At 36.4% G+C, this 21,462-nt stretch overlaps 1 protein-coding gene across 5 annotated transcripts; it reads left to right on the top strand.

Moving 5' to 3' along the window:
- The first annotated feature begins 678 nt into the window (after window positions 1–678).
- On the top strand, window positions 679–21,405 carry LOC116299628 (uncharacterized). Of its 5 annotated transcripts, none has more exons than XM_031708312.1 (25): window positions 679–800; window positions 1,771–1,907; window positions 2,044–2,142; window positions 2,855–2,975; window positions 5,516–7,654; window positions 9,347–9,505; window positions 11,117–12,174; window positions 12,512–12,619; window positions 12,818–12,863; window positions 13,081–13,190; window positions 14,348–14,425; window positions 15,068–15,539; window positions 15,809–15,858; window positions 15,956–16,046; window positions 16,468–16,708; window positions 17,285–17,345; window positions 17,851–17,886; window positions 18,025–18,092; window positions 18,248–18,315; window positions 18,655–18,703; window positions 18,830–18,906; window positions 19,007–19,143; window positions 19,417–19,689; window positions 20,124–20,424; window positions 20,759–21,405. In XM_031708312.1, the coding sequence occupies exons 1-25, from the start codon at window positions 692–694 to the stop codon at window positions 20,815–20,817; spliced, it is 6,147 nt and encodes a 2,048-aa protein (XP_031564172.1). In that variant the 5' UTR covers window positions 679–691; the 3' UTR covers window positions 20,818–21,405. The 5 variants fall into 5 exon arrangements, with proteins under 5 accessions (XP_031564172.1, XP_031564170.1, XP_031564169.1 ...); XM_031708310.1 differs by having other exon boundaries at window positions 2,855–4,136; XM_031708309.1 differs by having other exon boundaries at window positions 2,855–4,151.
- The last annotated feature ends 57 nt before the right edge of the window (window positions 21,406–21,462 follow it).

The following is a 21,462-nucleotide window of genomic DNA, read 5'->3' as shown; positions in this document are numbered from 1 at the left end:
CTGATTCAGATCTATTCTCCTTTGTCATTCCCATTCATTCTGTCCTATACGGTATCCAATCTGGTTAGTCGATTCAGGTCTATTCTCCTTACTGTCAACTCCTATTTGATCTGTCTTACACATGAATTCTAGATTTTTGATTGCTTTTTTTCCTTTTTATATTTTAAATTTATAATTTTAATTTAAGATTTTTAAACTCAAATGCCACTGCCAAAGGTAATTCTCGACCACGCCCTTTAACCCCCTTTTCCCTGATCTAAATAAAGCGAAAAAAATATATTATTGATCTTTTTTACAAAATTATACTTGGCCTTATCTTTTTTTATCAAGCCATATATCAAAGTGGAAATTAGAACTCATTAACTGTGACGTCATTTCTCAATTAACTGGTTAAAAAAATACATTCTAAGGGAGGGGAGGTACGAATTACTTTCCACGCGCTAAGTCATTGAAATTAGATCAGAAATAATTATTTCGTCACGGGACAGCCACTTTGGAAGCCTTCTCTCTCAATAGGACAGATTTTCTCGCTTTAATAAGTAGTATTACCCACAGCATTCCAGGAGAAAGGTCTGTGTTTCTATGACTTCTCGTTCACCAGTCACCCCTTGCGAGTTTTCCCCAAAGGACACGTCACCTACGTAACAATACAATTACGCATGCGTGGAATTTCATTAATCCAGTATGCAAGATGGTGGCAAGATCGAACTTAGCGTGTTTTGCGCTATTTTTCTTGTCCACCGTCTTAATAACACATTCAATGTCCGAGGCTAGGTTATGTAGGGATCCCCTATGTAATGGTGAGTAGCTGTGGTTCGTTTTTTCAGTACTTTTTCGTGTTGTTATTTTATTTTTCTTGCCCCGGTGTCGCAGACTAGTGACACTGGATCTGAAAAGTCCACGTCTGATGAATATTTTGAACCATCCTAGACTAACTAACTCTAAGTTTTTAACCTTTAAATTTACAAAAATGAAATTAAAATAAACTGGTTTAATGACTTTGAGAGTCTTGAGTAGAGTTAAATCCGACAATTTTTTAAATAAGTTTTTTAAAATTAGGCTTCCTTATAAACTTACCAGGCCACAAACTACTATGAATAACAAAACTCATTATTTTGAGACGTAAGGTTCTTTAATGACAAATTCATCTATATAGTATCCTAAAAAATTAGTTCTATTTCTGACAACTGATAAACTTACAATATTTCAGAAATTAAAGCTACTAGGTCTTAAGGGTGTGTTGAATGAACTGTTTATATTTTATAAATACAAACACATTTTTTTACTTTCATAGTTTAAACTTTTACATATAAGCTGATAATTCTTTTCCTTTTTTTCTTTATTTCAATCTTATCTAAGGTTTTTTTATTATATAATCCTTTTATTTTGATACATATAAAACTTAGTCCCTAGTGGGTCAAATTTGTTCATATTTAAGTCTTATAAAGTGTACAAATGTAGTCCCAGATATATAGTGGAGTGTCTAAGTAAGGTTTCCCATTTTGATATCAGTATCTACTTTACGCAAACATTACACAACTGAAATTTTTTTGGGTCATAAAGTTATATATGGAAATCTGGAAGTGGACATTTTGCAATAGCGAAGCTTTGGCAATTCTGAAAAGACAGTCATTCAATTTGTTCTTTTTTTTACTATGAGGCCCCATATATGAAAGAAATATCCAAGGGTTTTCTATATAATAGGTTTTTTTTCCAAATATATTTGAGTTAAATTAGACATAACTTTTTTTTGTTTTTATTTTCTTTCAGAGCCAATATCTGTAGGTAAAGTTATAACAAATTTTGAGGGCACTGGAGAAAATGGACTCTTGCAACTTAAAGAAGGACAAAAAGTCTATATTTATGCAAAAGAACCTGATAAAACACCAGAACTCTGGTTTGGAGAGGTAAGTTGAGGAAGGTTTATTATTGATATGTGTATAGAGGAGTTAAGGGACGAGAGGGAGTGCTTTGCAATGCCATCTACTTTGTGTAATTTTGATGCTATATCAAATAAAAAATATTTTTGTATTTTTTTCACAGTCTGATGGAAAAGGAGGTTACTTTCCCAAAGAACATGTTGAAGAATTAGTAGTATATGAATCCAATCCTACTTATGTAGTATCTAAGGAAATATTAGAAGTAAGCAATTTATTTTTTTAATATATGTGTTCTCCATAAAAGCAGCTCTTATTCTTTAGAATAGATTTTTAATACATTGATCATAACTTTTCATTCATTTACTGGTAGATGGCAACATTCATTAGCTATTGTTTGTTCATTTAATAATTTTATTCTTCATTCATTTATTCATTTATTCATTCATTTATTCATTCATTCTTTCATTCATTCCTCCATCCATCTATGCCTTTATCAGTTCATTTATCCATCCATCCATCTATCCATTCATTCATTTATTCATTCATACTAAAGTTCATTTATCAATATATCCATTCATTTATTCAATCATTTATTCCTCCATCTATCCAACCATCTATTCATTCATGTCTTTATTCATTCATTCATTCATGTGCATTTTAATTCATCCATCTATGTATTCATTCACTCATCCTTCCATTCATCCATTCTTTCATTCATTCATTTACTCATTAATTTTTCATTCATTCATTTAATCATCTATTTGCTTTTTCAAATTTTCTTCTATTTAGTCTTTCATTTGCTCTTTCATTAATCCATTCATTTATTTGAGAAGTCATCAATTAATTCATCAATCCATTTATATATTCATCCATTTATATAACAATATTTCCTTATACAGTATAGTATTCCTTAGCTTTTGAATAATCTTTCAGAAATTCAAGTTCACACTTGTATTCTTTTTATTATTTCTCAGAATTCAGAAGAGCCTGGAGGAACAACTAAGAAAGACAACAATCCTAGTGATCCTAAAACAACCGAAGATGCTTCTGTAACTACTAATGAAGACCTAAATCAAGACAACTCAGAAAAATCAGGTGAGAGTGACAAATCAAAGGGAACAGAAGGAACTATGTCTGGTATTATTGGAACTATTTCAGACTTCTTTACCATACCTCCTGGGGAAGAGGCTGATGAAAGTACTCTATCTAGTGAACAGAGTACTGAAAGCGATAAAGAAACAAACAATAATGAAGGAGATAAACAAAACCCCTCTGAGCGAAAAAAAGCTCCAGAGGTACTGGTTGATAATTTAGATAATATAGAATCTGGGGTTAATAATGAAAAAAATGAAAAAAAGGTTGAAAGTGTAGGAAATATTTTGGAAGAAAAGGATGAAAAGAAAACTGAAACTGATAAAAGTGATGAACAGTCTCTGATGGGTGTTCAGAATAGTGAAGATGATAGTAGACATAGTGAAAGTACAGAACAGAAACAGGAAGAACAAGTTAAGAAAGAAGAGAAAACCTTTGATGAGGCAAGTAGTATTTCAAAAGAAGAACAGAAAAACCAGACTGATAGTGATGGAAGTAGCAAGCAAGAAGTGAAAAATGAAGAGCAAGTTGGTACTAATGTTAATCACGAGGTTCAAGCTCTGGAGGAAAACCAGGAGGTTAAAAAACTTGTACAGGAAAATGAAGGTGCACAAGCTATGAGAGAGGCTGCAAATGATCCACAGCAAAACCATGGAGAAAATGACAGGGAGCAAAAGCAGGAGGTTAAAAAACTGGTACAGGAAAATGAAGGTGCACAAGTTATGATAGAGGCTGCAAATGATCCACAGCAAAACCATGGCGAAAATGACAGGGAGCAAAACCAGGAGGTTAAAAAACTGGTACAGGAAAATGAAGGTGCACAAGTTATGATAGAGGCTGCAAATGAGCCACAGCAAAACCATGGAGAAAATGACAGAGTGGTCAACAAAGATGAAAGAAATGAAGACCAATTAACCAATCCTGAAAATCAAGAAAAAAGAATGAGAGAAGAAAGCAAAGAAGACGAAAATAATAGAAATTCGGAACAAGAAATCAAGGAAGAGAAAGAATTAGAAAATCAAAGAGAAGGAGAGTCTACAAATCAAGAATCAGAAAACAAAGACAACAGCAATAATCGAGGAACAGAAATTCCAAAGCAGAATGGTGTCAACCCTAATGACCAGGAAGAGAGAAAAGACAATCCAGGAAGTCCAAGCCAAGCAAGTAAGGATTCAAAAGGTCAAGGTATATATTGAACTAATTATCTTTGTCCAGGATGCATGCGTCAAGTAGAAATTGATCTACTCAACTAATTGATTCCATCCTATTGAATTATAATATGAATAATTGCACTGTAATAATAATAATAATAATAATGATAATACAATATTTTTTCTTAAGATGAGAAAAAGTTGTATTATAATCTTACAAGCTATGACATTGTGTTACAATATCTCTGATATAAAATTTGATTAGATAAAACATTTTAAAAATATTTGCATGTTAAACAGTTAAAAGTGTGTAACTTGCATGTTTATGTACACTTTTTATGAATTAGGTGTAACTTAAGAATTATATAAAATATGCAATTTGTTTTGTGTAACTATATATGAATTAAACACTATTCGAGCTTGCTATATTATGATCAACCTGCACCGTACGATATAGAGTGTGTAACTTGTCAGCTGACAACTTTATGATAGTTAACAGTACATTATGAACTATGGACTGCTGTTATCAACGCCTCAAGCTTTGCTTTATATATTTGAGCATTCCTCAAGTTGTTTTCCAAAAACCTTCATTTGTTACAATCCTGACAAGTTACAAGTTACATTACCCTACCATTGACAGGACAGCACTGACCAATAGATACCACATGTATTACAATCCTGACAAGTTACAAGTTATATTACCCCACCATTGACAGGACAGCACTGACCAATAGATACCACATGTATTACAATCCTGACAAGTTACAAGTTATATTACCCTACCATTGACCGTAGACTGGACAGGACTGACAAATGAATACCACATGTGTAACAATCCTGACAAGTTACAAGCACCAAATCAATATATTAACAATATTGATAGAATTTGCACGATATATGTTGCTCAAAATTTGTCCCTGGCACACATGCAATTTGGTAGTCTACTGAGCTAAAAAATGCTTGTGCAAATCCTTATTCAACTAAAATTTTGCACTTCTGACTGATGATATTCTAAATTGCATGCTTTTCTTATGAGTTACTGGCAGCTATCATAAGCTTTCTTTTATTTCTCATAGCTTATAAACAAAATTTTAGTTCATAAATTAAAAGAATAGTAAGATAAAAAAACCCCACAATAAACGCTGACTGTAAAATCTGTTGCACTGTTATTTTACTCACACATTTAAGATAATATATTCTAAGACTTACATATGCACTCCTATATTTGTTTATTCATTCATTTTTATTTCATTTCACATTTTCCATTCTAATTGAATTCACTTTTTCACAAATGGCTCTGAATTTTGATCACCAAATAATTTTTATGTCTTTAACATTTGTTGTTGTTTTTCATTTAATTTCCAAATGACATGCCTTCTTTTGTAATTATAGAGGAAGAAAAGTTTGAAAAGGAGGAAAATGTGGAAGATGCTCTTAAGTTCTCAGTAGAAGAGAAAAAGGACGGTAAGGAGGCTGCAGCAGAATGGCAGCAAGGTAACCCTGCAAGAGATGAACCTGACGTTATAGACCAAAGCTCTTCTGAAGCTTTAAACTCAAAAGGAGAGAAGAAACTCCCTCAGTTTATTCCTGGAGAGTACATGTCTCTGCCAAGAGAGGAATTACTGAAGGTACTAGAGGAGCGACAAAAGATCCAAAGTGCTCAGCCAAAGGAGGGGGATTCTACAGATGATGGACATGAGAAGGAAGATGAGAGGAAGGTTTTCAGACCTGCTGTGCATGTTCCAGATGGTAATGAGAAGAGCAAAAATGAAGATCTTCCAGCAGGTGTTGGTGAGGAGGGTAAAAGATCAATGGATGAAATGGCAAAGAAAGTCCAGGATGACCTGAAAGCTGTTGTTGAAGAAGATCTTAGTCGTCTGAGGAAACCTAATGATGAGACTAAAGCTGCAGATAAAGAGACGAAAGGGGATTATGATATGGGACTTTCACCAGAAGATGGATTAGGAATTAGAGGTGTCAATGGAGATCCCATAGAAAGTAAGGAAATGAAAGAGGAAAATACAAACAAGATCCCATCTGACAGAGTTGATGAAGCAAGTGAAAGGAAATCCCAAGAGGACCTCTCCAAAGATAAAACATCTCAATTTCCGTCTAAAGGAAAAGAAATTCTTTTCCATAAGAGAAAACTAAGAGAAAAGGCAGAGCAAGAACATTTAGAGAGGTCACATGGTAGAGGGAACAAAGAAAACCCCAATGTAGAGGAGCATAATTCAGGTTTTGATAAGAAACCAGAATCTGCAAGAGAAGACAAGGGTGGCGAAGAAAAACCTGAAAACAAGATGGATAATGCAGAGAAAAATGAGAATAGTGGTGTTGATAATATCAGGAGTGCAGATGTCAATAACAAGAAGGATCCTGTGAACAAACCTGATGATTCAGCTGAAGACGAAACTGAAGATGAGGATGAAGAGGATTTTGAGGAGGTTGAGCCAGTGGAAGTCATTCATCCGGAGAATGAAACTTCAAAGATAGAAGTGGAAAATGATGCTCTAAGAGAGAAAGAGCAGGATAGAAAAGATGCTAACTCCAAGGCAGATGCATCAACTGAAGAAAATGATGCAAAAGAGACACCTGCTAACAAGGAAGAAAAAGGAGAAGCAGATGATAGGGATGGAGAACAAAAAGGTAATGAAGATGGGAAAAAGGAAGCCTTGGTTGGTGAACAAGAGAATGGAAATATAGAGGACCAAACCCAAAAGAATGCCGAAAAAGAAGAAGAAATAAAAAGACAAAAAGAAGAAGAAGAAAGACAGGCTAGGCTTCGGCTCCTGCAAGAAGAGAGGAAAAGAGTTCAAGCTCTGGATGAACAAGCTAAAATCTTGCTTCAAAGAAAAATGGAATATGAAAAGAAGATGGAAGATGAACGACTTAGAAAGGGAAGAGAAAAGTTGAAAAAGGAAGAAGAGAGGAAAAAACGCATAAGACTGGAAGTGGAGAAACGATTGAAAGCAATGGAAGAGGAAAAGAAAAAGAAAGAGGAAGAACAAAAGAGGAAAGAATTGGAAGAAGAAAAGAGGAAAATGGAAGAAGAAAAGCAAAGAATCGAAGACGAAAAGAAAAGAAAAGAGGAAAAGAATAAAGAAATAGAAGAGGAGATGAAGAGAATAGAAGAAGAAGAACAGAGAAAGAAAGTTGAAGATGAAAATAAGGAAAAGGATCAAGAAGAAGCTGATAAGGTAAAAGAGGAAATGGAGATTGAAGCTGCCCTCAAGAACAAGTTAGACACATTAGCCAAAAATGGTGATAAGCCAAAAGAAGGAGAAACCGAAAAAAACAAAGACACACATCTGAGAGTGAAAAACACAAATGTTTCTGAATCAGAAAGGAAGAGTGTTGAGTCTTCAAAAAAAGAAAAATCTGCAAGCAAAGCAAAGCCACAAACTAGACTCCTTCAAAACAAACTCAAGAACATGAAGATGAAATTGAAGACCCCAAAGAAAAAAAATGCTGGTAGAAAGACAAAGGGGATGAAAACCAAAAAGAATAAAAGAAAGTTGTATGATATGAATGGTAAGTATGGAACAACATGTTATCATTCTTTAGTGTTTCAGTGGTTTTTAAATTCTTTTAAAACAAATTTTTTTGTGGCTAATAATGTGTTGTAGTTGTAGGCTTGTGAAGACAATGTAAGTAGATGTTTTGAATGCTGTGCTTTTCTTTATTCCATAATCCATTACTTCCATATTCAGTTTTTATGCCACATGTGATTAGAGTACAGTGCATACCATTCTAAAAGCTGGGTAGTGATCAACTGGGGTTGGCCATTATTGACCATCAATGAACACCTTACTTGCAACCTAATGACAACATATATTCTACACCCTACCACCAAAGTAGCATCTAATGACACTCCTACCAACACTCTTCTTACAACCTATCAATACTCTACTGACAACCTAGCAACACTCTTCCTACTACCTATCAATACTCTACTGACAACTTACCAACACTCTACAGACAACCTATCAACACTCTACTGACAACCTACCAACACTCTACAGACAACCTACCCACACTCTACAGACAACCTACCAACACTCTACTGACAGCCTACCAACACTCTACTGACAACCTACCAACACTCTACAGACAACCTACCAACACTATACTGACAACCTTCAACACCCTACTGAAAACCTACCGATAATCTAACAATATTCTACTTACACTTTAAGGATGCCAATAGCATTATTTTATGCTTACTATATTGATGGTTGATCAGCACTCAGCTGCTAGAATGGCTGACCATACTCTAAAAAGCACATCCCTTGTTTCACCACTAATAACACACATGTGATGCTGAAAACTTTGATTATAATTAAGCCAATAAATAAATTTTTTTTTTTTTGGAAATTTCTTTTCAAAAATTGGCTGATAAAGCATTTATTATTCCTGTTTTAACCAATTTTTTAAATTCAAGTTTAAATTTTTTCAAACTAAATGGATTACTCAAACATTTATCTTTAAATTCAAATTAAATTCATTGTGCATATTAAACTCATTAAAAGTAAACCTTAAAAACATGATAACATTGATAAAAGAAAGAAAATTCTTACTAAAGTAAGAGTTAATGTTGGTTTGCCATTTTGAAATAGTCATTCTGTTTTAATCTCATTGTTCAATCCCATTTTCATTCTTCTTTTCATATTCCTTTCATTAGTCATTACTAATCATTCATACTCAAATTTACATACACGAACATTTATGCGCACGCCTGTGTACCACCTACAGTTAATAATCAATCACTCATTACCGTCTTTCCCATACTAACATACTAAAACTATATCAGTGATAATTAACTAAAAGCATGTTTTCAAGGCTCCAAGTAAATGTTTTTGACAAGCAGGTCATTTGTCAGGCAAAGGCATATTTGACTTGTCAAAACCAAATTGTGGGCAGACAAAATATTATTACTAGAAATTTCAGCAATTAAACAACCTCAATCGACTATTTGTTACATATTTTGTAATGAAATTTGTTCTGTCAAATGTCCAGCCTTTTACTACACCAGTCAAGTGGTCTTTTGTACCAGGCATTTGTCCAATGACTGGCACTTATTTGCAGCTTTTGTTTTAAATTTAAAGCAGCTTGCTTTGTGTTTGTCATGTATACATGCCAAATATTATATATGTAACTAGATGAAAGTGTTGATCATCTATTTTCAATTGATATTCTAAGTTATTTCTAACATCACACAAACAGACATCCATTTGGACCAGGATCGCTGCATGTCAGTTTCATATGAAAAGAGAATGAGCTGTGGTATTGACCTGACCGAAGATGAGTGCCACGATGATGAATGTTGTTTTGATGAAGATGCTCCTCCAGAAATCCAGTGCTTTTATCCACCAACTGAACCAGGTTCTTGTCTAGTCATTTATCTTCAAAATAATTATAATTATAATAATAATTCATGGTATAGTGGGTATTGAAAATTAAGCATGAATACTGATATTCTTATTTTGCCCACTTTTACTTAGTATACACATACTACCACCACAACAACCACTCTATGCAAGCCATACAACTTTTGAAGAACATTATTGATTTCTCATGAATGGGGGGAGGAAAACCTTTATTGCTAACAGCCACACCACTGGAAATTGTTCTGGATTTGCAGCTGGAAAGGCAAATATTTTACTATCACGCCACTCTTGCCCTCCAAGTTAACTTTTCAACTAATCTTATAAAACTAAACTAATAACCTTTGTGTATTGTTTGAAATATCTATAATATGGATTCCTGTGACTGAAGCCAATCTAATATTTCTGCAACTTGTGTTACTTATTCGAGAGTCTTCTTGGACTAATACTTTTAAGACTCTTAGTCTTTCATGGTACTGGTCATTGGTGCTGTGGCATATAGAGGGCTACCCCCATTCCTAAAATTCAGTTTCCCAGGTGATGTGTTATTCTTCCCTAGAAAAGCTGGAATATTTATAAGATTTCTATGTACTTATATTTATATATTGTTCCATTTTGGGACAAAAGGAAAGCATTTTGCAATTATAAATGGTTATTCTCTGAGTTTACATTATGGTTCCTCTGGTACTTGTAGAGTTCCCCACTCCCTCCCTCCCCCCCTCTCTCTTTCTCTCAATCTTTTGGACTTACCCTGACACTGCATTGCTAACATTCTTACAACTAAACAATTCTTCCATTTGTAGCAGCTTTTGTTGTAAAACTTTAATCCATTAATCAAATAATCCATAATATTTAAAGCTAGGTACTATGTACTGTCATACTAAAAGCTAGGTACTATAGGTACTAGGTAAATGGATCAGTATAACAAAAACCTTTATATTATCCTGTTTGCCTCAGGTCAAACCCTGACAGCTGTACTAACAACCTATATAACTATCATTAATGCCTTATTGTTTAACCTCTAAAAAAGCAATCATAATTATTAACATGTCTTAACCCCGTAATATAACTTATACTAACTTCTGAACTTCTGACGTGTTAAAAACAGTGTTTATTGTTGCTAGTAGAATTAGGTCAATAGAGTCTTATTTATTTGCTAGTAATCTCATGCTGATATTGCACTAATTTCCTAATTGCTCCGTCAATAAAGTGCTGTCATGTTTAGAGTGTGGCATGGTATGGCATGTCGCATCATACTCAGAGTTTTTCACAGATTTGCTTAGTACACCAATTTTTATAATTATGTGAGCAACATAACCCAAATCATCTGTTTTTTGGTTTCCATCTAACAAAAAAATGAGTAACTCAGACCACTGGAAATTAAGTGATTGACAATAGCCAATAGTCTGGGTCACATAATTGTGTACAAATGAGTATAATAACTGTGAAAGATATGCTGTTATGATGAAGGTGCCACAACCCAGTATTCTGTTTGGACTTTCACCTGCATCATTTAGCATGCTTCATCTTTACTGTGACTGGTCTTATGGAAAATGGTTGTCATGGTGAGGAACCTAGAACAATTTTCTTAATGCATTTGTTCTTTCAGATGATTCAGATGTTGATGAATATGTTGGCGATGACTTTGATGAATTTGAAGAAATTCCTCAAAAGAAAAGAAGGATTAAAGGAAAAAATGGAGTGAAGAGACATCGTCAAAAGATTCCTGAGGAAAACAGAGAAAATTATCCAACACATCAAAAAGAACCCCAAAAAGCTGCTGAAAATACTGACAAAGCAGAAGCTTTTGTACCTGGTGCAACTAAAAGGGAAGAGTCCAAGACTACAGTAGTGAATCAAGAGGCTGTTGGTATAAATACTGCAACTTCTACAATCACCCCTACCCCTACACAAGCAACAACACAAACAACTCAGATGACAACCCAAGGTATCCAAGATGCTACTGGTAATACAAAACCCTCTCAAGACATTCCTACCCAAACTACGACACAAACAACACAAGTGACAACACAAGCCACACAAGTGAACCAGGACGCTTCAGCCCTTAATACTGGCAGTTCTGTGATAAATCCTAGTCCTCCTTCTGAAGTGACAACACAAAGCACTGCTTCTGATGTAGGAGACAGCAAGGCAGCTGATCCTGGTCATGTACCACAACCATCAGTTTATAATGGAACTCCTGCAGTTCAACAAAGGCAAGGAGTAGATATCAGGGAGGAAGCATTAAGAGTCCCTCCCAATCAAGATAAAGTTATAGATGACAAACTTGAACCTAGAGTGACTTACTCTGATGATAAAACCTTTGATCACCGTATGCCACCCAAAGTGCCACCAACACTTCCAACAGTTCTTCAAACACCTGCAGATGGGAAGGGTGTAACAAGTAATGAAGAAAAGATTGACCCTGTTCCTCAAGAAAAGCCTGAGATTCCAAGAAAGGGCTTGCCTGATGTACTGAATCAGCCAACTACAGCTCCGACATCTGCTGCAGAAGACAGTAAAACTAAAAAAGCTAAGAAGAAGAGTTTTGGTATTTTAAAGGGATTTTGGAGGTTTCATGAGATCTTAGCTGTGAAAATCATTCAGTTTGGACAGCCTTTGAGAGGAGCACTAAGGGGAATACTGGCATGTGTTGCCCTTGGTCAGGTATGAACTTTACTAAGTAAATGAATAAATAATTATGCATTTTTTTCTTCCAAAACGAAAGAGAAGGGATAAGAAGCAAATATAAGGAAAGGGAAGACAAGGGAAGTAAATGAAAAAGGATAAAGAAATGACAGGAAAGAAAGGAAGAAAAGAAAATGAAAAGGAGAAGAAAGTGAAGGGAAGATAAGAGAAGGGCTGGAATTGTCCTGAAAGGGAAGGAAAGAGAAGGAAATGAAAAAAAATGTACGGAAGGAAGGAAACAAAAGAAAAGAAAGGGTAAGGCAAGTCTTATGCCTGGTATTCACATTTTAAACGCAATACAATGTTTTTTATTTAGGTGTTTGATGATATTTGCCAAGATCTAGCAAGTGCACCACCATTTGTTATAATCAGTACAGTGCTGTTTGGTACTTTTGGTGTGATCTTTCTATTTTGGTCATGTATAGTAAGTACTGTCCTTTATCCTTTTTACTTAGAGCTCCTAGATGTGCAACAACCTGAGTCTGAGTATGATTAGTGACATTAGGTTCACATGTGCAGTGCTTCCTAGAGACCACAGGAGGTTATGTGCATACCCTTTGAACTGGCCTTTTGTTTTTGATATAGAGAAAATGTCTTAATATTTGGTGTTTCATTCTTACAGTCTAGTTTCAGCTCTAGCAATGCAGCCAAAGGACCAAGTCCAAGAGGTAGAGTGTTATGTGTTGGTTTTAGTCTTGTTGTGGTGGTCGTTGTTGTTGCTACTGTTGTTGTAGTTGTTGTTGCTGGTAGGTGATGATGGTAGTGTTGTCATGTCATTGTCATTAATGGTATTTTTATTGCTTTTTTTGTTCATGTTAATTTGTCATTGTGGTATTAAAAAGATTTTCCACAAAACACTGTATGTTCTACCACTTTTTCAAGCAGATGTTTTCAAAACTTATGAAGCAAGGATCCGCATCCTTGAGGAAGAACTTGAGGGACTAGAAAGATCTCACAAACAACTGCAATTGAAATCTGAACTTGCTGTTGAAGAGGTATGCTTATCCATCTATCACATACACATCTGCATGTAATGGACTATGAAATTTAATACTACGCAAACCCTTGGGTTTTTCTTAAGTTTTTTTCAATGCTTTCCCTTTCTCCTCAAATGCCAACACACTAAATTCCAATTCTATCTGTGAGTTGGCATGCCTTGCTTAGATCAGCCCAGAGGCTGTTTCACGGTTCGATCTGTAAGTTAGCCATGTTCTGACTTAGATCAGCCCAGAGGTTGTTTCAAGGTTCGATCAGTGAGTTAGCCATGTCCTGACTTAGATCAGCCCAGAGGTTGTTTCAGGGTTCGATCAGTGAGTTAGCCATGTCCTGACTTAGATCAGCCCAGAGGTTGTTTCAGGGTTAAATCTGTAAGTTAGCCATGACCTGACTTAGATCAGCCCAGAGGTTGTTTCAGGGTTCTATCTGTGAGTTAGCCATGCCCTGACTTAGATCAGCCCAGAGGTTGTTTCAGGGTTAAATCTGTAAGTTAGCCATGCCCTGACTTAGATCAGCCCAGAGGTTGTTTCAGGGTTCAATCTGTGAGTTAGCCATGCCCTGACTTAGATCAGCCCAGAGGTTGTTTCAGGGTTCAATCTGTGAGTTAGCCATGCCCTGACTTAGATCAGCCCAGAGGTTGTTTCAGGGTTCAATCTGTGAGTTAGCCATGCCCTGACTTAGATCAGCCCAGAGGTTGTTTCAGGGTTCAATCTGTGAGTTAGCCATGCCCTGACTTAGATCAGCCTGAGGTTGTTTCAGGGTTCAATCTGTGAGTTAGCCATGCCCTGACTTAGATCAGCCCAGAGGTTGTTTCAGGGTTCAATCTGTGAGTTAGCCATGCCCTGACTTAGATCAGCCTGAGGTTGTTTCAGGGTTGATAAAATTGACAAGGTTTAGTAAAAGTTACTAGCAACTCTACACCTCGAAGACGCTAGTTTTTCCCCAAAGAGCTTCTCTAGATAAAGCAATGTCAACCTCATGGTCATGTGATCCAAATAGTAACGTGATCTGCATGTGCATTGTGGGGTTTTAAATTGATCAATTGAAAAAAATCTGCATCCCCCAAGATATCATGATACATTCTTATTTTTGGATAAGAACGCATAAGTGAAACACTGTGATAATCAATATCTTGTATCATTTTGTTGATTGACAGAAACACCACTCTGATGAGGCAGCTAATACTGCAAGAAAGAGTCTGGAACAAACCATGATGAAAATAAAACAGACAGAGGTGAGAAGCACAGGAAAAAAACCCGGATTCCCAAATTGGGAATTTGTTGGGAATTTCCTTGAATTCCCAATGAATTCCCATCCATCATTTTCAACAACCTTCCCTTCTTTACCATTAGCTTCCCTTTCTATTTTCCTTAGATTACCATTTGTCTTTCCTATTAAATGTCTTCTCATGTTTTTTGTTTCTTACTCATTCCCTTTCCCTAAATTCTTTTCTTTCAGTTTTTCTCCTTTCATTTTCTTGACTATTCTTTTCCATTAGGGTTTCCTTTCCATTTCCATTCCCCTTATTTTCTCTTTATCTTTTCCCTTCCCTTTTTAAACTTGTTTCATATTTTACCTTTCTATCTCATTCTTTTCTTTGTCATGTTCTCCCTTCATTTTCTTTACTATTCCTTCTCATTAGCTTTCCTTCCCATTTCCTCGGTCTCCCATTTTTCCTTCCTTTTTTCTGTTCCATTATCTTATTTTCTTTTCTTTCCCATTTTCTCAGGTCATTTTCATTCTTTTTCATTAGCTTTTTCTTTGCCCTTCCATTTCTCTTCCTTTCCTTTCCCTTTTTGAACTCTTGTCATAGAATAATACTCTGTAAAACCTTTTATTCTGGTTTGAAGTTGATTGTCATCTTATTACCTTACAGAACGAACTCCAGCATTTACAGGAAATGATTAATGTCAAAAAGCAAGAGCTCAAAGCTGTCAGCGAAGAGATTGAACAAAAAGATGAAGAGATAGAACGCATGCAACAAGTAGCTGAAGAATACAAAAGAGAGATTCAAAACAAGGACTACGAAATCCAGCTTCTACAAAAACAAGCTAATGAGTTTGAGGAGACTAAGGGCCTAATGAATGAAGAAATTGAGGGACTAAAAGACAGAATTGACAGCCAAGAACAGGAAAAAGCCAAATTTGAAGATGATATCAATGCATGGAGCGAGAAGTATCATAAGTTACAGCAGAGCCTTGATGACCAGGCTTTGAGGAGCAGCCAGATGCAGGAACAATACGAGTTTAAATGTAATGAAGTTGAGGTCCTTCAGGACTGCCTTCTGCAGATTAAAGGAGATGAGAACGAGGAAGATGATGAAGGCGTGCCATTATCAGAAGAAGAGAGTAAGAAATTTTATGAAATCTTGTTTATTTGCAGTAACATTGGGAATCAAGGGTGACGTAGTGGTAGTACGCTCACGTATCGCCCCTGGTTCCATTCCTGGACTTGGCATTGCATGAGTTTCTCCCTTCAGGGATTCAATATTTGTTTTTCTCCAGTTTTCCTCCCTTACACAAATCCTAATAATTATATATTATTGAGTAACCCTTACACAAATCCTAACATATATTATTGAGTAAAATGTTGTTTGTTTTTTTTTTTTTTTTTGTAGAGGATAAAGTACGCTCTGAGAGACTTCAAGCAATGCTGGATGCCTCTAAGGTATTTGATGTTCTTTTTATTACTAGCACCTCGTTATTTTGCAGCTGATTTTATGCAAGTGGGTTATACAATAGATTATTTTTGTCTTTCTAAACAGTCAAAGACAGAAGCCAAGATCATAAAAGAAGAGAACATGAAATACAAAACTGAGCTGGTCGAAACCAAAACCGTGAAAGAAGCATTAGAAGGTGAGTTAACATAGCAATAGAGGTTTACTTTGGTGCAGTGTGATGTAGAGTTATACAGTACAGCTGTGTTGTGAGGTAGGGGAAGCAGTGTGGTGCAGTATTATGCATTGTTCTAGTAACTGTTGGCTGTAGTGTTATGGAATTATATATGAGTAGACATGGGTTGTAGGGTGGTGTGATATGATGTACATTGTAGCTTGATGTAGTCAAACACAGTGTGGTGTGGTGTGGAATTGTAGACTAAGATATGGTGTCATATGGTAATGTGGCTGTATGTAGCAGGTGAGGATGGTGTGGTGTGGCCTATTGTGGCATGGTGTGTTGTGGTATGGAGTTTTGGTTGTTGTGCAGATAAAATCAAATTTCTATAACTGCAATAATATAAGTCCCGCTATTGATATTGATTTTTATGGCTTTCCAGAGAAAATCCAAGATCTTGAGCATAATCTATCTGAAGCCAAGCTAAATGAAGAAAAGGCTCGCCTCGACTTCCGCGAGAAAGACATTGAACTAACTGCCCTTAGGAAATACTTCAAAGACACAGAAAGCGAATTACATAGGAAACTGACTGCAGAGGAGTCAGCAAGGGAAGCTACAGAGAACAAGCTGAAGACTGAGTTATCCAAGGCAACTGCTGATTCTCAAGACCTCAATACGTATAAGTATGTAACTTTAAAATATCAGTGCCATGGTATTATATCTCCCTCCCGGTACTCCCCCCACCCCCCATCCCTTCCTGATAAAGCAAATTTGGTATGACTATCAATGACTTGCTGTGCAGACATGACATGTAGTGACCATCATAGCCTTGTGTCAAGGAGTTCTCATTGGATAAATATTTTTATGCTCCTGCATTGTGATTTGGGTAACGGATATCACCTATTCCACACCATTACCATGCCGCATTCATTGAAGAAAAAATTCAGAAATTTCACACAATAAAATTTCCTCTATGTTTATATGATCTGTGGTATTGCCAAAAAAGTCTTGGAGCTTTTTATCATAGCTATAGCCATCAGTGCAATTTCAATACAGAATATATATGCTCTAGTTTATGTGCAATCTCTAAGAAACTTCATAATTTATTTATTTTGCTAAAATCAACGTTAAAAATTTAAATATAAACTCCTTTTTAGTAGTAAAGCCAATCTTTAAAAATGTCATGCAAGGCTGGTAAAAAGTCTATAATAACTTACCTTGTCATATTGATTCCTTTTTGTTTTCTTTTTTACTTTTAGGAAGCTTTATGCTGATATCAATGATGAGATCCAGCGAGTGAAGGGTAATGTTGGACATCAGGTATGGAATGAAGGACACTGCGTTTGACAACTTTTACGAGCATTTGCATTGTAATTGCATTGCAGGATTGCAGGAAAGATGTTACATGCTGCAACTTGTTTTGCAACGTTGCAAAAAGGAGAAGCTTGTGCAACATTCTCTGCAAATGCAACTTGCCACTTTGCATTGCAAGTTGAACAGATGGTATGTTACATGCTTCTTCAGCTTGCAATGCAATGGTATTGCAAATGAAAAATTGCCTCATGTAACAGGGCCTCAACCAATGTGACAGTTAGATACATATTTCTTCATTTTATTCTCATGGGAAGGGCTTATACACAATTCAAACATCATTCGCTTCAACCAGTCCAAAGTCACTTCTTTTAAGCCGTTTCTTTGAATCCCTGAAGACTTAAGAGTAATTCTTGTGACACTAAACAACTTCTGTGGGTGAATGAATTGTGCATGTTATGGTTTTCTTCATATATTGTTATATAATCGTAACATTGCCATTATTATTTTTTAGGTGGCAGCCGTAGAAGAACGAGCTCATAATAACTGGGTAAGATTGATTTTATCAGGGGGGGGATAGAAAAAAGAAAAAACTTCATGACTGTTAAATGGGTCGGACAACAAAATTTTATGCTCATCTTTGATGAAGTCCTGTTATTTATTATTCACATGTGTTATTTATTCACAGCTAAAGTACAGAACAGTAGAAAGAGAACTAGAAGAGGTCAAACGTGAAAGAGATGCCCTAAGAAGAAGGTTTTTAGACATGATTTTACTTTTATGTAAAAAGCTTTCATATTTTGTGGCCCAGACGGCCCAGACGGCGTAGTTCTAAGGCAAAAGGACACCTGAATCTGCTTCTCAGGAGTTGCTATTTTGTTGTAACCTTGGCCATATTTTTTTCATGATAGGATGTACGCTCTGGAGAAGGAGAAGAATAGGCCTGGTTCCTCTGCGAGTGGGAAATCTTCAGACAGTGGTAAGAAATGAACATACCAAGTTTTATCTTCCAGGTTTATACTTTCGAGCTGTAAAAAAATGCATAGCTCGAAGCTAGAAGTGTGAGGGGGGGGGGGGGGGGGAGGACGTCATGGTCATGGTCACTGTAAGACACACCTATCATTTGGAATTTAATAATAATAATAATAAGTTGTTATATAGCGCACTAAACTGACGTCTCCGTGCGCTAGGTGACATAAAATGAAAAATATATAATTATATGGAACTTAATATGGGATTACAGTGCAAGTAGAAATTTACTCCTTTTTTCATACCCATATTCAAATGCTTTTTACATCATTCATGTATTCATCCACAGCTGATGGTGTTCGAGCTGACTCACCGATACGAGGTCCCCCACCACCAGTGTAAGTATTTGTCAAAATTTCTCAAATTTAACACCCTCTACCCATCCAATGATCCAGGATGATCGCCTGGATTTAAGCTTCATCAAAAATAATGCAGCTAACATCTTTAGGTTATTATATCTGTAGGCATCCAGCAGCTCCTCGTGTACCAGAGCACCATAGCCCTGTCCCGATGCCACCCCCAATGCACCATCCCATGTATGGTAAGTTAATCAGACTACACTAACAGGTCAAAATTATAATTTGAAAACGAGACTATTTTAAAGATCTCTTCTAATATGATATACAACACTTCCTTGCTAGGTCCTCCACCCATGATGCCCATGGGCTATGGTCCTCCGCCACCCCCTGGAAGATTTGGCCCACCACCTCCACCTCCTCAAGCATACATGGGTACTCCACCACCTGGACGTAATGGGCCTCCACCACCACCACCTTCTGTAAGTATATCATTGATAATATCACATATCATCACCACCCCACTCCCCCTCCACCTGCATGTAATGTAGCTCCACCATCACTTTCTGTAATTACATCATTGATAGTATCACATATTATTACAACCCCATCACCCCACCTCATGGGAGCCACCAACTGATTAAAGCTTGGGTTGTCATTGTTGTTCGATTTTCAGTGTAACTGGTTTCCAGATTGTGTTCAAATTGTGTTTTTAGAAGGGTTACAAGATCTTAGTATTTGTTTTTTCATGTTAGGGCCGAAGAGATTCAGGGACGCACACACCCGATCGTGATGAACGAGATGAGCGGGACCGCAGGGACAGCCGTGGTTATGGCACCAACGATTTACGTGATAGTCGACGTCGATCAGTTACTCCTCCTAATGGACCTAGAAATCACACAGAAAGCCCATCAAGCTTTAGTAAACCACCTATCTCAAGCAGTACCCCTGGAGATCCTAGACAGGCCAAATTAGGAAAGATTCAGATTTGTAGTCGAGATTGGACTATTGGAGGAAGTATACTTCTAGTAGGTTGTATGCAGTGCCCCTTTACAAGGGTCTTATTATTTTAGTTTGTCGCATTTTCAGTAATGGAATAATGAGCTACTGTACCAGTGATATTTAAAGCAGTTTGTATACTTGAGAAACCAAGACACTAATAGAACCAATCGACATGTGGAAAATCACATGCCATCCAATCACAGTTTTGAAATAACCATTATAAATGTCGCATTCTGATGGTTGGGATTAAGCACATCATGAGAGCACACTGCAAGCGCGCACACTTTCTATTTTTGTCAATGCTTGAGTGGAGGGAGTCACTAACATGTTTGCTAATGAGGATCCTATTCTGTTGAAAAAAGGACGCTATTCGGAGTATTCTATGGGACAATTCTGACAGTCACTGATAATGCTTTTCCATTTTCTCTAAGAATGACTTTTGTATTTTTGTTTGTATCAGAACTCTTTGGATAACGATAGGGCTTCATTACGAGATAACTATGACAGCCGACCCAAAGATGGAACACCACCTTTTGTTCCTCACCCATCTGGTCCCCCTATGAGCAATTCACCTATGATGAGACCACCAATGAGACCTCCATATGGACCTCCTATGAGACCACCACCCATGGGCTCACCTATGAGACCACCTTATGGACCACCTAGGGGACCCCCCATGGGATCACCTATGGGACCCCCAAGGCCACCCCTAGCTAGTCAGAGCCCTGGACCTCCTCCAATGGGACCAGCATCCGGACCAAGTAAGTATTACTTACCTAATCATAAAGTTACCAAGTTTCATAAGACTCGGGATTGCACTCGTGTTATTCATCAAAATAAAATTCTACTATTTTTTCTATCGTATTTGTTGTAAAAGTGAAATAACATCATCAAGGCAATTTAATATTATGTTTTCAGAAACTATTTGATATGTTTGAGGATGGGTTTGATCGAGTATAAATTGTAAAGTGTAAAGTAAGAGCTGTTTTACTCCTGATCTCCTTCCCTGCAAGCAGAGACTTTCTTTCTCGATTGATAGTCCTTACTGCTAGCAAGGAACTGATCTGCTAACAATGCATTCTTTTGTTTTAATAGATGCTTACAGAAGAGTATCGGGCAATAGACCAACTACAAACTCCTCCTCACCAAGCTGACAAAACAGCTTCAAAACTAGACTTCTTTAAATAATAATTCTGGACATACTGTATAATCAGAGACGACAGATGAATGAACTGTGAAAGTTTAAAGCCTTTCTCTCCTCAAAACTACTTCACAATTCTTACTTGAATGACACAGCTCCGATGGCTGCTAAGCTTTTATTCGTCTTTCCCTTTGTCACTGTATCTAATTGGACCATTGCATTTTTTATTCTGTACCCCAGGGCTTTCGATCAGCACCCCATTTTCAAGATTGTAAATTAAGGGTGATAGTGGTTGGGGTAGGGGTAGGGGAAGGGGTACAGAAATAAACGTAGTGGCACAATACTTACATGTTTTTATGTATCATACTCGTAGTATTTTGGTACTGTGTCTGTATTTTTAGTTTTGTTTCTGCATACAAGAACAACTCCAACCCTAGTGTTATCGTATCCACAGGACAAATAAATAGTGAAGCCCCTTTCTTATTCACTACATCTCTTCTCTAGATTTCTGATCTATTATACTATCGATCACTTGGGGCTTATTATTATGAAGAAATTATAAAAAGATGCATTCAAATTAATAAAATAAACAACAAATGAAGAGTTTCACCTTGTAAACTATGCATGACAGAAAATGGATAGTTAATAAACAATACTT

This window comes from Actinia tenebrosa, unplaced genomic scaffold, assembly GCF_029948245.1.
Source record: "Actinia tenebrosa isolate PJP-AT-01 unplaced genomic scaffold, QUT_ActTen_1.0 PGA_scaffold8__29_contigs__length_14323225, whole genome shotgun sequence".
Classification (NCBI taxonomy): Eukaryota; Metazoa; Cnidaria; class Anthozoa; order Actiniaria; family Actiniidae; genus Actinia; species Actinia tenebrosa.
This window is presented reverse-complemented; position numbering and strand designations above follow the sequence as displayed.

Bases quoted from the DNA above. Each gene is read 5' to 3' on its own strand.
- LOC116299628 (XM_031708308.1), top strand. From the start codon at position 692: ATGGTGGCAAGATCGAACTTAGCGTGTTTTGCGCTATTTTTCTTGTCC. The intron at 801-1,770 runs GTGAGTAGCTGT...ATTTTCTTTCAG, and splicing joins TAGGGATCCCCTATGTAATG to AGCCAATATCTGTAGGTAAA. The intron at 15,859-15,955 runs GTATTTGATGTT...CTTTCTAAACAG, and splicing joins CAATGCTGGATGCCTCTAAG to TCAAAGACAGAAGCCAAGAT.